Genomic DNA, 16,282 nt, shown 5'->3' with positions numbered 1-16,282 from the left:
TTTCTGATGTTGCATAAAATCCAAGCCTGAGAAAGGACAATGTCTAGGACCATTAGTAAGGAAGGCAGGATGCTCGCTGAGAGGGGATTAACTTTTTGGGTTAGTGAATAGCCTTTGTTCATTCACTTCTAATGAATAGGGGGACACAGGCATTTCCCATTTCATCTCCTCTCCCCATCCCTGTAGCTTTCTCCTCTTTCACTGGGAGACTCAAGGTCACTCTACTTCAAGGTCTAGAATGCACTCATCAGGACAAAGAAAAAAGAACCCATATTTCTGTGCAAGGATAAGCTACAAGCTTTTCTCTCTGATACCTACATAGAGTATTCCATCCCATAAGTCTCTGAGAAGCCATACTATAACCCAGCAGGACCCTATGGGGCCTTCCCAATGTAGCCCCTCCCCTTTATCTGCTACTTTATTGCCTCTGAAGTACCTTCAATTCAGTTCAGTTCAGTCACTCAGTTGTGTCCGACTCTTTGCGACCCCATGAATTGCAGCATGCCAGGCTTCCCTGTCCATCACCAACTCCCGGAGTTCACTCAAACTCATGTGCATCGAGTCAGTGATGCCATCCAGCCATCTCATCCTCTGTCGTCCCCTTCTCCTCCTGCCCCCAATCCCTCCCAGCATCAGGGTCTTTTCCAATGAGTCAACTCTTCGCATGAGGTGGCCAAAGTACTGGAGTTTCAGCCTCAGCATCAGTCCTTCCAAAGAACACCCAGGACTGATCTCCTTTAGAATGGGCTGGTTGGATCTCCTTGCAGTCCAAGGGACTCTCAAGAGTCTTCTCTAACACCACAGTTCAAAAGCATCAATTCTTCAGTGCTCAGCTTTCTTTATAGTCCAACTCTCACATCCATACATAACCACTGGAAAACCCATAGCCTTGACTAGACGGACCTTGAAGTACCTAGATAATATTAATAGAATCTGATGCACATTTCCTGAGTTGTTTTACAGATGTTAAAACCTTCATCAAATGGAAGAAATTAATGATTTGATGACCATGAGCACATAGCCCCCAGACCTTCTGTAGCCTAAGGATTGATCATCATCAACTAATCAAAGAACTGTGCACAAACTGATCACATACTCTGAGACCTGCGACCCTCATCTGGCCTTTAGAAATGCTTTGCTCAAACCCTTCAGGAAGTTTGAGGGGTTTCAAGCACCAGTCATCCATCCTCGACATTTACACGATAAACACTGCACTTTCCTTCACCACAACCTGGTGTCAGTAGATTGCCTTTACTGTACCCAGACAATCAGACCCAAGATTGATTCTGTAACATAACTACATCTTCCAAAAGGGCATGCCATGAGAACATCACTGCCCATAGCTGTCAGGACTCCCCTGACCAGCTGTGAGGCCACAGGGTTAGTAACTAATATGACCATGGCTTTCTACACATGTATAAAATAGCAACTCACAAACAGAACACTAAACAAGAAAATAATACACCAACCAATAAATAAAATTAAAATGCAAAAAGAAACCCTGTCCAAATGTGCCAGAATGAATGAAAGTTCTGATGGGATACTAATAACAAGAGATGCATTTTAAATTAAATGTAACAAAATTATCCTGTAGTGCCAGCAACATGAACTCTGTGTCTTAGCAACAGGATTGTCACAAAAAACCACCTGGAAGGCGTTCAGGAGTGATCTAGGCATTTCAAAAGCCCTGTCTATGAACGACTGGGAAGTAAAGACTATGGTGATTGAGAAGAGAGGTTAGACTGCATACCTTGTATATATTTTTTTGTTTATATATAAAACAAAAGTCATTACCTTCCTCCAATTGCTCAAAGTAGAGACTGATACAAAAGCAGTGGGTGATATGGCCAGTCTCTTTTTCAAGCTTAAATCAAGGGCAAGAGAAAACCAAGGATCCCATAATAATTTGGAAATTAAAACTTAAAGAGCCAGTGAGTGACCTAAGTTGTCTATTCTGTTCCTAAAACCAAACACCAGAATTTTCATGATAGCAGGTGTCTTTGCAAACTTTAATTGCCTACTGGTCACTTGGGGGTCTCATTAAAATGAAGGTTCTGATCCACACAGTCCCAGGTGGAGCCTGAGATTCTGTCTTCTTTTTTTTTTTTTAAGATTTGTTTATTTATTTTTGGCTGTGGTGGGTCTTTGTTGCTGCACTTGGGGTTTCGCTAGTTGCAACGAGCAGAGGCTGCTCTCTAGTTGCGTTGTGCAGGGCTTTTCATTGCGGTAGCTTCACGTGTTGCAGAGCTCAGGCTCTAGGGCACTTGGGCTTCATAAGTTGTGGCTCCTGGTCTCCAGAGTGCAGGCTCCATAGTAGTGGTGCAAGGGCTTAGTTGCTCTGCAGCATGTGGAATCTTCCCAGATCAGGGATTGAACCAGTGTCCCTTGCATTGCAAGGTCGATTATTAACCACTGGACCATCAGGGAAGCCTTGCAATTCTGCTTTTCTAACAAACTCCTAGGTCCACAGTTCCCAAACTGTGTGTTAAGGCATCCCAGAGCACCAGCCCCAACTCACAAGGGGCACCGCAGCATATTTTAAAATTCCCAGGGAAACACCAGTGACAACTATTAGACACCATGCAAACTGCTAACAGTAGTTCACAGTGTTAACGTTCAATCCCACTTTCTTCTTTTTAATAAAGTCCTATCCATGCAAACCTGAGTTTTAGGCAGTAACTATGACAAAAAACATGTACTGCACAAAAATCCATGAGGAAAAGGAAATGAAAATGCTGCTGCCAACTCATGTAGTCCCCATCAGGCCCACACATCACCTCAGGGGCTATTTAAGAATGGAAAGAGTCGGACACGATGGAGCGAGACTGAAGAATGGAATAAAAATATTATTTTTTCAAATGGTTACTGTGCATTATATTTTCAAATGGCTACTAAGTTGTTAAGATACCAGTGCTTATTTTTTTTTCCAAGCTAACTATTTAACTGGGCTAGGTGGCTCAGACGGTAAAGCGTCTGCCTGCAATGTGGGAGACCCAGGTTCGATCCCTGGGTCGGGAAGATCCCCTGGAGAAGGAAGTGGCAACCCACCCCAGTACTCTTGCCTGGAAAATTCCATGGACTGAGGAGCCTGGTAGGCTACAATCCATGGGGTCACACAGAGTCAGATATGACTGAGTGACTTCACTTTCACTTGGCCTAGCAGCGCTATGAAATTACCACTGAGACACTAGGGGTTCTGTAAACTGACAGCCTTTTATAGTCTCTGTCCCAGGTCACTCAATATTGCTGGTCAACAGAACATGCTTTGAGTTTCAAGGGCTTTAAGAATAAGCCCCAAACCCCTCATGTCACATATGAATCAAGTCTGGCTCACAGAAATTATTGGCGGTGCCAAAACATTGTGAAATAAAGTTCATATTTTATGGCAGAGCTTGAAAAATTTAAACATTCTTTTTTGTTTTTATTGAACCACATGGCTTGCATGATCTTAATTACCTGACCAACCTGGGCCCTGGACCACCAGAGAATTCCCCAAGAAAAATTTGAATGTGAAAAAGTTCATCTGCCCTTTGGCCTCCTTGCCTGACTTCTATGGGCAGAACAGTTCTCGGAGCTTTCTGAGATGCTGTTCCCAGGTTATAATCTTCAATACAGCACCAATAGAATTTCCCATTTCTTTCTTAGATCGACTGATTATTTTTTTGTTGTTGACAACAAAGCAAAAAATTTCCAATTTTTAGTCTGAGGACCTCCACACCATATCTCACTGACCCCTTGGGTCACTGACTTATATCTATACCACATCCTTCTGTAGCTACTCCTTCAAAGAGGGTCCTCTGTTAAAGCATGAGATCAGTACATAGAAAATTCAGTTTAAGAACCCACTACTGCAGAAGCTTGGAAGATACTGAAGAAGTTACAAGAATTTTACTGCTAACCAAACTCTATGCTTTTAACCAAGCCAATGCTGTGAATTAAACAGAGATGTTTATTCTAAGGGGCTTCCCTGGTGGCTCAGATGGTAAAGAATCTGCCTGCAATGCAGGAGACCCAGGTTGGATCCCTCAGTTGGGAAGATACCCTGGAGAAGGGAATGGCTACCCACTCCGTTATTCTTGCCTGGAGAATCCCATGAAAAGGTGCCTTGTTCACGGTAAACCATTCTGGACCATGTATCTTTTCTCTAGTCCACAGATTCTAATGTTTTAAAAATGTGTTTTCTTTGAAATACTTGGATTCTGATTATATTATTACCTTTTAAAAGAGGATTGCTGGTTAATGATACATGAGTCAGAAAGACTGGAAGAATTGCCTAGCTAATGAGATTTCCTGTACCATGAAATCCATGAAGTACAATTGGAAAAAAGAAAAAGGAAAGGTTGAACACTCACAGTGTCTGAGTCAGCATCAGGCACACTTAGGTAGGTCCATTTCCTGTCAGAGCCTGCTTGAGAATTCTTTAAGGAAGTTGCCCAAAGGTCAAAAGAGAAAAGCATATTAGAGCAACAGATGGAAATAAAAGACACCAAGAAAAGACCTGGAGACATACAGATAGATAAAAAGACACAGGAGCACCTAAAGCCCTCTCAAAGAAGGGTTCAAACACCAAAGTAAGATGGGATATTATTCTGTAGGAGTGGGAAGTTATGGACTTGATGTACGAATAGGGAAGAAAGTTACTTGGCTATGTGTTTAAGGAAAGTGAGGAAAGTGACTGGTGGTAGCAAGGAGGACATCTGAGGAACTGAGAGAATGGCAGCAGGGAAATTTACCAACTGAGAACCGAGATAATTCAGAGGGTTCAGCTGATGAGAGCCTGAACTAGGGAGTGATGAGGTTTTAAAATGTGGTAGGAAGAGGTTTTTTTAAAGTAGGAATCAGGACCCTTAGGAAAAGCCCCCACAAAATTTGAATAAAAGGTACTCTGTGGACAAAAGGCAAGCAGGAGATTATAATAACTTTTAATTCATGATCCTGTGTTTTCCAAGAACTTGATTCTCTTCTTTGGAAATGCAAAGAAAACCAACAAGAGAAAGAATATTCCAGTGCATGCTCAAGAATTGCTTACTGTTGACAGGCCACTCGCTAGACTGTGAGTATTTGAAGAAAACCGGGAGGACACTAAGTCATCAATGCCATCTTCCATCTCTTCTAAGGAATCCTAAGGAAGGATGGAGGGGAATAAAATCAGTGCCTTGGTGTCCTTCCTAGAAAGTCTTTTCACTTACAAAAAAACACTTTTTAAAATATTTATTTATAATTGACTTATGATTGCTTTATGACATTGGTTTTATTTCTGTCATACATCAAAATGAATTAACCGTAGGTGTACATATGTCCCCTCCCTCTTGAATCTCCCTCCCACCTCCCGCCCATTCCCACTCCTCTAGGTTATTACAGAGCCCTACTTTGAGTTCCCTGAGTTATACAGCAAATCTCATTAGCCATCTATTTGACCTGTGTTAGTGTATATGTATCCATGCTACTGTCTCCATTCATCTCACCCTCTCCCTCTTCTCCCCAACCCTGTCCATCAGCCTATTATCTATGTCTGTGTCTCCACTGTGGCTCTGTGAACAGATTTGTCAGTACCACCCTTCTAAATTTCAAATATATGCATTAATATATGACATTTGAGAACACTTTTCTTAAATACTTGAAATATCAGATACAAATATCTAGAAAAAACTCCATTCCTAGGTTTTGCTCTTTTGCTCTCCATTCGACCTGAATTACAACCATCTGAAGATTGGGGTCCCCTTCCTAGCGATGCTTGCTTTATGGAAAGAACATGAAATGTGGAATCACACAGACCTGGGCATTCACTTCCTCCTTCACTGCTCACTAAAGTGATTTACTTTGAGCAAAGTACTTATTTTTTAATTTAAAAAGTTGAGGTGCATTTGTGTATATATGTGTGTGTGTATGCACATTAATGTATGCCTGTGTATGTCTATACTGTTAAGACACGGAAATGTATCTTGAAAATCTCTTCAATAGAATAAACTATTTTACATATTGGTTTCTTATCCAAAATTCCAGATTCTACTTTTCTTTCCCCACTTTTTATCCCCTGGTTATTTAAATAATACATTTTTATAGTAAAAATTTCAAGTAATATAGATGAAAAAAACTTGTATCTCCACTCACATATTAATAATTAAATTTCAATAATCTTTGATGGATGAACAGGGTACATATACACACAGATAAATGGATTATATCATGCATACTATTTTCTTTCTTTTTTTTTTTTTTATTAAGGACACCTTTCTTTTTGGTTTCTCCCCTCTTCCCTGGTCCTCCTTACCCTGGGTGAAGCTAGTATTATGCATCCTGTTCAAATTACATTCTCTTTTTAAAAAGTTTTCTGCATCTATTGATGTAGTTTTTATTTTCTCCTTTAATATAGTGAAGGGGCTTCCCTGGTGGCTCAGATGGTAAAGCATCTGCCTGCAATGCAGGAGACCTGGGTTCGATCCTTGAGTCGGGAAGATCCCCTGGAGAAGGGAATGGCAACCCACTCCAGTACTCTTGCCTGGAAAATCCCATGGACGGAGGAGCCTGATAGGCTACAGTCCATGGGGTCGCAAAGAGTTGGACACGACTGAGCGACTTCACTTTCATTTTAATATAGTGAAATATTAATTATGTAAAAGATATTCTTATGTAGATGAATTCTTCTATTCAAACCTAGAATAAAACTTGCTTATTGCAATATTTTTGATTCACTGCTAGGTTTGTGTATATATTCAAGTTTTCTGTATATATTTATAAATTAATTTACCTTGTAGTTTTCTTTTTTTAAACTATTTTAAAAATCAAGTTTGAGTATTCAGGTTATATAAAATGGCTTCATATCATGAATTTGAAGATTTTCAGAGTTTTGAATTTGAACATTTTCAGAAGATTTTCTATGATCAGTAATAGTTTAGTAACATTGGAATTATCTGTTCTTTAAAGGCTGAATACCAAGTAAGCTTTGAAACCATTTGCTCTCATTGCCCACCGCTACCACTGCCCTTTTGTGGTGGATTTAAAAATACTTTGTAGTTTTTTATTACTATAGTAAATAACATTGAGTGTTAGAACTAAGTTTCCTGGTTTGTGTCAGAAAAATTTTAATAATGTCATTTAACATTTGTCTTATCTTTCATCCCAAGGAGTTCAAATTGGATTATAGCTGTTGTAGAAATAAGAATTTCAGATTAGAACCTTCACCTTCACAATAATTTAATTCAACATTCTCATTTCATGAATGACTTTACCTTAAACATTAAATTTCACATAAGTTAGTCTCAATTGAGAAGATAGTTTAGGGGGATAACGTGAGATGTAGAAATGTTCATATAAAACATATAGTCAGATAAGTCTAGTAATGTTGGATTTAGGAAATGTTAGGATTCCTTACGTTACCTGGGTTTAGATTAAGTGACACACTTTTTAATGAAGAACTGAAATCCCCAACAGGTGTTTTCTTAGAGATACTTGTCACTCATTAACCTGATCACCTGTTACCTTTTCTAAATCATATTTGTTTTTATATGTTAGTTGTGAAGACTAATAGGAAGAAATGATTGTATAGCCTCACTTCACTCTCAACTCATCCTCCCCGAAAGTGGACAGGTTTGGAATAAGCCTGTGCCGTTTCTTCATGACCATTAGACACTCTTCCATATCCAACTTACCAAGTCTTTGTCCAAAGCCCCAGGGACAGATTTGCTCCTTATGCTTATAGTATCCTCTAAGTCTTCTGTAAATGACCCGCTCAAATCTAACTCAGATCGACTCCGGTCTGTAGGAAGGAAAGGGGAAGAAGGGAATCATCTTGTTTTGTTAGAAGGGTTCACTTCTCATTGCAAATGTTTCATTGTTATTCCAATTCTTTCTAGGGATAGGGCACAGACAGTGTCATGAAAACAATAGTCAGAAACTTCATACTGTTTACGCTAACATGCTACCATTTATTAACAGTATTTTGAAAATTTCCTGGACTGACTTACCAACACTGATCTGTACATTTCTCCTTTGAGCATAGGAAGGCAAATGTTCTACTACTATAACATGATCAATTTGTAAGCTATTTAAGAATTTTGTTGTGCTCAAAAACCTTGGCAAACTCTCAAAGAATGGGCCATTAAGTTTAGAAAAAAATAAAACATTAAGTATTCCTTATTTATTAGAGAATCTATTGTCTACTCCATGGAGAGGAGCCTGGTGGGCTACAGCCCATGGGATCGCAGAGAGTCAGACATGACTGAGCATGCACACATACATTGTGTTTTTATATTTGACATAAAATGTAATGAAATGATGCAAGTTCTTTTCACACAAAAATGGAGTAGCTATAGGGAAATTGAAAGGAACTTCTATTTCTTTGCACACCAGAACATTCATCAGCAGAATTTCTTGCTTTTAAACATATAAAGAAAAATGCAAAACTCAGTAATGCTGTGGATAGCTTATCAACAGTTTATTTCCATAAAAGACTTCTATGTTGAAACCCTGCTGAGAGAGAATACTTGCTTATAAATGAGAAAGACTGAAGAGAGCAACTGATTAAGAGTGAAATGATAAATGAAACAGCACAGAACTGCTTAGCATAGCACCAGACACAGAGTATGTACTCAATCCACAGGAGCTACTGAGTATTATTAAGAGGAGAAATGAAGGGGCTTCTCAAATGGCTCAGCAGTAAAGAAGCCGCCTGCCAATGCAGGAGACACAGGAGACATGGGTTCAAGCCCTGGGTCGAGAAGATCCTCTAGAGGAGGAAATGGTAACCCACTCCAATATTCTTGCTTGGGAAATCCCATGGACAGAGGAGCCTGGCCAGCTAGAGCCCATGAGGTTGCAAAGAGTTGGACACAATTGAACAACTCAGTATGAGCACGAGTAGTAGAAATACACTCCACGAGGTTGGCTTCTAGGCTAGTTTAAAATTATTCATTGAACTAGAGAACCAATTTTCTAGTCCTAAACCAAATGCAATAATAGCCATGCACATTTAGCCAACTGTTTGGGAGCGACTTGTCTTGGAGAGACACCCCCAACTCAGCACAGAGAATCCAGCCTTAGGCTTTATGTTAGCATTAGATATCTGGTGATTTCTTCCTTCTGGGGATCTTGTCATGATTTCAAATCTAGACATGGGACATAAAGTTCCTAATTATAACATATGTTTCTGAAGAGTTTTCTTATTCAAAGGTAATAAAATTATACCATAAAATAATATTTGTTTCACAGGGGTTGTTGTGATGCTAAAGTGAAACAATATGTTTGAAGGGATCATACAAATGAAAGGGGTTATTAATAATCCTTTAATGCTGCTTGCAAAGAAGGCCTTATTTAAACCATGGAATAATGATTCATCTGTCTAGATACAGGGCACTTCTGACCGATGAGTCGATGGAATTACCATTTCCTTGAAATCTGGGCAAGTGTCTTTATCTTTTGTATTAAATGAGCCAATCATATTTCCTGAACTCCTCTACTGACTTCTCGGCTCTGTCACTCAGTCATGTCTGGCTCTTTAAGACCCTATGGACTGTAGTCCACCAGGCTCCTCTGTCCAGGGGATTTCCCAGGCAAGAGTACTGGAGTGGATTGCCATTTCCTCCTCTAGGGATCAAACCCATGTCTCCTGCCTTGGCAAGCGGATTCTTCACCACTGCACTATCTGGGAAGCCCCATGACTGTATACTCTTATCAAATTCAGAATTCACAGATTTTGCAAGGGGCTCAAGGCATCACATGGGTCCATGTTTCAACAGTTCTTATGGAGTGGACCGAACACCATGGGTCAAAGAGTGGATGATTATTTTCAAAGGCATGAAACAAACATTTAAGGCCCCACAAGGCAGTCAGTTTCACCTGATTTAGTCATTTTCACAACAGAGCAGTCAGGTTGGAAATACTCACCTGAGGAGAGGGAGGCCCGGGACACTGCTATGGATGGTGTGCTGGAAGGTTTTCGGCGATGAGTCTTTGTGAGGTCCTCAGAGGTGCTTTCAATGGCAGCCAAATCGGTGGAATTTTCAAAACCACGTTCCTTCTCACAAAGTAGAAATGGAAATATACATATAATATTGACTGTAATTGACTTCCAAATACTTCCGTCTACCAGTATAACCATATCTATCTTACTCTTCAAGAGGAGCCAGTTGACACCTAGAGAACCCTCAACAGGAGTCCGTAAGTCTAAAACTTACTATCAATATTCTCAAAAATATCTACCAAGAGTTTTGTTAACTAGCACAAAAGATGTCTGAAATAATTATTTGTTCACAAAATTAGTGAATGTTATAAGGTTATCAGTAAAGATGGTGTAAGAACCTCCAAACTTACATGAACTATGTGTAAGAATATGGCAAGCTTTACACCCACAGAATAGTACTCAGGGTTAGAACTCTCGCTTCCACATTTGTCCTCATTCTCCACACCCTCTCTCCTCAACCATGCCTTACTTTCACCACCCCTCACTTAACAGAAAAGCAGGCCACCTTCCCCATCACATAGGCTGGATGATCAGAATATGGTTGCTTACATTGTTATTTAAGTTTTTCATTATTTTATTAAATTTATTTATCTGGCTGTGTGGGGTCTTAATGGTGGCAACACAGGATCTTCATTATGGCACTCGAGCTCTCTAGTTGCGGCACGTGGGCTTAGTTGCCACACTGCATGCAGAATGTTAGTTCCCAGACCAGGGATCAAACCCTCATTCTCTTCAATGGAAGGCATATTCTTAACCACTGGACCACCCAGGAAGTCCTCCTACATCATTGCAATAATGTTCATAAAAGGATAAAGAATGGAGACTTCCCTGCTTATAGGAATGGGTGTTGTTGTTTTTTTTAATTGGGTATCTACTTGCTTATAGATGCTTGTTCATGTAATGGTATTCAGTCTAACACTTTATGTTTTCTCTTTTTTAAATTCTTTTATTGAAGTATAGTTGGCTTACAATGTTCTGAAAATCTCTGCTGTATAGCAAAGTGACTCAGTTACACAATATATACATTCTTATTTATATTCTTTTCTATTATGGTTCATCACAGGATAGTGAATATAGTTATCTGTGCTATATAGTAGGATCTTCTTGTTTACCTATTCTAAATGTAATAGCTTGCATCAACCAATCCCAAATTTCTAGTCCCTCCCCTGTGGCAATCACAGGTCTATTCTTTGCAAGTCTGTTTCTGTTTTGCAAATAAGTTCATTTGTGCCATGTTTTAGATTCCACATATAAGTGAAATCACATGGTATTAATCTAACATCACATAGTATGATGAATGGCATTATTTTGTTCTTTTTATGGCTGAGTGAAGCTGAGCACCGAAGAATTGATGCTTTTGAACTGTGGTGCTGGAGGAGACTCTTGAGAGTCCCTTGGACTGCAAGGAGATCCAACCAGTCCATCCTAAAGGAGATCAGCCCTGGGTGTATATTGGAAGGACTGATGTTGAATTTGAAACTCCAATACTTTGGCTGATGAGAAGAACTGACTCATTTGAAAAGCCCCTGATGCTGGGAAAGATTGAAGGCGGGAGGAGAAGGGGACGACAGAGGATGAGATGGCTGGATGGCATCACTGACTCAATGGACGTGAGTTTGAGTGAACTCCGGGAGATGGTGATAGACAGGGAGGCCTGGCGTGCTGCAATTCATGGGGTTGCAAAGAGTCGGACATGACTCAGTGACTGAACTGAACTGAATATTCCACTCTATATACATATCACATCTTCTTTCTTCATTCATCTGTTCATGGACATACGGGTTGTTTGCAGGTTTTGCCTATTGTGAACAGTGCTGCTATGAACATAGGGTGCATGTATTTTTTTCAATTATAGTTTTATCTGGGTATATTCCCAGGAGTGGGATTGCTTGATCATATAGTAATTCAATTTTCAGTTTTCTGAGGAACCTCTATTTTCCAGGGACTGCACCAACTTACATTCCCACCAACAGTGACACTTAATTTCATTATAAAGGAAAATTCTGTCCCAACATTGCCTGTGCCCACAGGGGCTTGACAATTGCATTGTTCCAAGTTCACTTAAGTATTAAACTAATTTTGCACTTCTGACAACTGGACTAAGGTTAAGTGTACATGCAAATGACACCATGATGTGATATGATTGAACCTAAAAGAGACTCTTTAGTTGCCCCTTCCAAAAACAACCAAAAACTGTCTTTAAATATCCTAGAGAAAGGAATCCCCTTCTTGGTGCCCTACATAATTTACCCCATAACTTAGACACTGAGGCAATGTTAATGAACTCATTCCAGAAAGATAGAAATGCAAATCAATGCAACTCCAATATAGACTGGATTTGGTCTTTGAGTGTCGGACACGACTGAGCGACTTCACTTTCACTTTTCACTTTCATGTATTGGAGAAGGAAATGGCAACCCACTCCAGTGTTCTTGCCTGGAGAATCCCAGGGACGGGGGAGCCTGGTGGGCTGCCGTCTATGGGGTCGCACAGAGTCGGACATGACTGAAGTGACTTAGCAGCAGCAACTACCTGTAGCAGGAGGAATATAAGTCCTAACTTTTCTAATTGCCACCCATTCAAAAAGGTGGTCACACATGGATTCCTCTAATGAAGCAAGACCAACTGCCTTAGCAGCATTTAACAGTGACAGTAAATTTTCCAACTGGCACCCTGGGAATAACATTAATATTGAGCACTAATAGGCCAATTAATATTGCACAGTATGTAACACATACCCTGGAGATTCAGGATGTGAGGCCCAAAATTAGTTATATCACAGCAGAGCACAGGTTAGAGACTTTCATGTTTTAAGAAATTTCCATTTTAAAAAGGTACTTCTCACATGCTAAAGCAGACAAGAACACTGAAACAAAGAGACTCTGAGAAGTGGGAGAAATTGAGAAATTGTTAAGTTGATCATCATGTAACTCTATATGGGTCTTCTATTCATCATGAAAGAGCAAATATGCTTCATAAAGTACTGTGCTGCACTAAGTTTATCTGACAGAAAGTATTTCTCTTTGTGCCTCTTTTTCTTTTAGAAAAGACCAGCTACATCAGTTAGAATGTAAGCATGAGATTAGCACAAGCACCATATGTGTGTGTTAGTCGCTCAGTCGTGTTCAACTATGTGACCTCATGGATTATAGCCCGCCAGGCTCCTCTGTCGAAGGGATTTCCCAAGCAAGAATACTGGAGTGGGTTGCCATGCCCTTCTCCAGGGAATCTTCCCAAATCAGGGAACATAGAACCCTGGTCTCCTGCATTGCAGGCGGATTCATTATCATCTGAGCCTATATATATCAATACATATGTCTACTCAATCATAGGAAATTTTTGTTGTTGAATATCTAGGGCTTCCCTTGTGGCTCAGATAGTAAAGAATCTGCCTGCAATGTGGGAGACCTGGGTTTGATCCCTGGGTTGGAAAGATCCCATGGAGAAGGGCATGGCAACCCTCCTCAGTATTCTTGTCTGGAGAATCCCCGTGGACACAGGAGCCTGGCGGGCTTTAGTCCATGGGGTCGCAAACAGTCGGACATGACTGAGCCACTAAGCACAGAGCAGGTGTTGTTTAATTAAGAAGTATTCATATATTTGTAGCAACTTGGATGCACTGAGAGATTATCACAGTGAGTAAGTCAGAAGGACAAATCTTATCTAAAATATGACAAATGAACCTGTCTACAAAACAGAAAACAGAATTGTACACACAGAGAACATACTTGTGGTTGCCAAGAGAGAGGGTTTGGGGGGAGGGATGGAGTTGGAGACTGGGGTTAGCAGATGTAAGCCAATATATGTGGAATGGATAAATAACAAGTCAGTCTCCTATGATAAAGCATAATGGAAAAGAATGTAAAAAAAGAATGCATATATGTGTATAACTGAATCACTGCTGTACAGCAGAAAGTAACAACATTGTAAATCAATTGCAATTTAATGGTTTAAAGTTCTTAAAATTAAAAAAAATAGAAATATTCACCTAAAGGTTGTAGATATGAGGGGATTAGCACATGAGAAGGAGCTCCCTCCTTACCCCCCACCTCCAGTGATGATACTTAGGAAGATAAGCCTTGTTTTGAGAACAAACTTGACTAACTTACTAATTATTGGACTGACAGTCTGCTGCTTCCCACTAGCAGAGCTGTACCAGCTGTTAACATTTTTTTTTAATACTTCTGGATCAGTTGGTGAGCAGGGCAACTCCCTTCTTCCTGTGCTCCTGTCCTCCACAACCCTAGTTTTCCCCACAATCCAGGTCACTGCATGGCCTGGGAGGAACCTCAGGATGCTGCCTAATCTTGCACCAGGGTCTGTTCTGATGGCTCAATGCCCCTGACACACCAGTTTCTAAATATTTTGAATGTCACCCCTTTTCAGGCTGCCAGAGAAGTGAGTACAGTCACAACTGTGCATGCACTTTTCTGGCTACTGAACAATACTGTTTGTGGAGCTAAGTATAAATACTGATAAAATTTTAAATAGGCCTTTTATCTTATCAACAAGTTTAATTTAGACTAAAACTGTTTAAATACACTTATTATTATTATTCTTTAATTGTCTGAATGCCTTTGGACTCTTCATTAAAAGTATCTGTAGAATCTTGTTGTTCACAATCTCCACATCTATCTTTGTGTTCCAAAGCCCACTAATACCTCCTGCAGTAATACCATGGCCTCCTTCCTAACAGGCCTTCTGGCTTCCACTCTTGTTCCCAACAGGCTCTTCTCAGCACAGCCCTCAGTTCCAGCATAAACAGAAGCCAGATCATGTCATTAGTCTGCTGAAAATTCTCCAACTGCCACCATCTTCTCCAGAGTAAATGCCAAAGTGCACACAGAGTCCACACAGCCCATCTGGCCCTACTTCCCCTCTGAACTCATTTTCTCGTATCCCTCCTTTGTTCACTCATAACGGCCATACAGGGCTCCCTGTTCTTCCTTGAACACACCACATATGCCCCCACCTTAGGGTCTTTGCACTGGCTGCTCCTCCAGGGGCACTAAAGATCTTTCAGACTCTGGTGAAGCAAGAGCACTGACTATGCAGATGGTGGTCCTTGATGTAAGTGATTGCAATATAAAGTGATTCCAACAGCCTTCCCATAATGTATTTGCTGAACATCAGTGCTGTCCCAGTATGGATGACAACCTTGCAAGAGATGCTCGCAAGCTTAATTCTTTCACTTCTTTCAAGTCTTTGTTTGACCAGGGCTTGGCATAGAGAAGGTCCTCATTAAATATTGGCTGAGTCAAAGAATTGTAGTTTGTATGTAAAGACATAATATGTGAGCTATCTATATGGAGTTTCCTGCTTAATCAAACAATCTAGTAGATGTTCATTCACTCAAAAGAACAGCTTACACACACAACACACACAATGCAATTTAAATGCAGACTCTATCAGATGTATTGAAAAGAAAATGATAAAAATATTTTAAGAGTCTACCTTTCCTAATTTAAATCTGTTGGCAATATTTTAAACAGTCAAGTTCTTGACAAATAAAATGGATGATCAAAATCACAGAGTGCTAAACATGATTTATATTTTACTGAAACCATGTAGCCATTGAAACCCCCATCAAACAAATTCCACCTCTGAAACTGCCCTTTCCTTCACACTTGAGGCCTCCTGCCATGAGCTATGGATGTAGGAGGTTCAGTTCTGAGCAAGAAGCATCTATTACTGTTAAACAAGATCAACAACAGGCTCTCAGATTCAGAGAGCTGAAGGCTAGCCATGCCTTGGTGGTGAGGCTGAGTCCCAGATGGAGCTGTTCCTTCACATCTGTGAACTTACTCGACTGCTGACTGAGGTCACGCTGCGGGTGCTGGGGGCCGGTGACCTCAGAGTGCCTGGGGTCATGCCATTGCTCCGGACACTCTTCGGAGTTCCAGGACCAGCTTCTGGCTCGTTGAAATCTGATGAGCCAGTGCTTCCCCTGAATGAGAAAAAACATTCTGACTTTAAAATGGAAGTGGAGCAGTGACCAAAGACATAGTCAGGGAAAACTCCCCAGAAAACAATGGCAACACGTGGACCACCTGAGGTACACCTTCAGGGGCTCATGAGGTTCAGCGCCATTTGTCTGACTCCAGCGTCTTCGTAATTGAACTTACCTCTCCAACTATTTTCCCCACTGCTCAGCAGTACTCTTCTAGCCAGCCCAGGTTGCCAACTATTTTTTCAACTTACCATGCTTGCTCGTGCTCCTGCTTCCACGTCTAAGGTTTTTGCTCATATTCTCCCCACCTGATAAGCCTTATTCGTCATTCTTGGTTTATCCAAATCCTCCCATCCTTCAAGGGCCAGATGAAG

General features: G+C 40.5%; 1 protein-coding gene across 14 annotated transcripts in view; it reads right to left on the bottom strand.

The window, feature by feature from the left end:
* SYTL5 (synaptotagmin like 5) overlaps positions 1-16,282 on the bottom strand; it is a 291,370-nt gene that overhangs the window by 55,414 nt on the left and 219,674 nt on the right. For 11 of the 14 annotated variants that reach the window (XM_086387667.1, XM_086387662.1, XM_086387666.1 and 8 more), the window contains 5 exons: positions 15,764-15,905; positions 9,883-10,015; positions 7,650-7,756; positions 5,030-5,122; positions 4,353-4,418 (listed from right to left, as the gene is read on the bottom strand). In XM_086387667.1, coding sequence (XP_086243793.1) covers positions 4,353-4,418; positions 5,030-5,122; positions 7,650-7,756; positions 9,883-10,015; positions 15,764-15,905 — 541 coding nt within the window. The remainder of the gene's footprint in view (positions 1-4,352; positions 4,419-5,029; positions 5,123-7,649; positions 7,757-9,882; positions 10,016-15,763; positions 15,906-16,282) is intronic. The other 3 variants (XM_086387670.1, XM_086387674.1, XM_086387675.1) reach the window with 3 other exon arrangements.

This window comes from Bos grunniens, chromosome X (genome assembly GCF_055505025.1).
Source record: "Bos grunniens cultivar Pamir isolate PY7600 chromosome X, Bosgru_T2T1.0, whole genome shotgun sequence".
Classification (NCBI taxonomy): Eukaryota; Metazoa; Chordata; class Mammalia; order Artiodactyla; family Bovidae; genus Bos; species Bos grunniens.
This window is presented reverse-complemented; position numbering and strand designations above follow the sequence as displayed.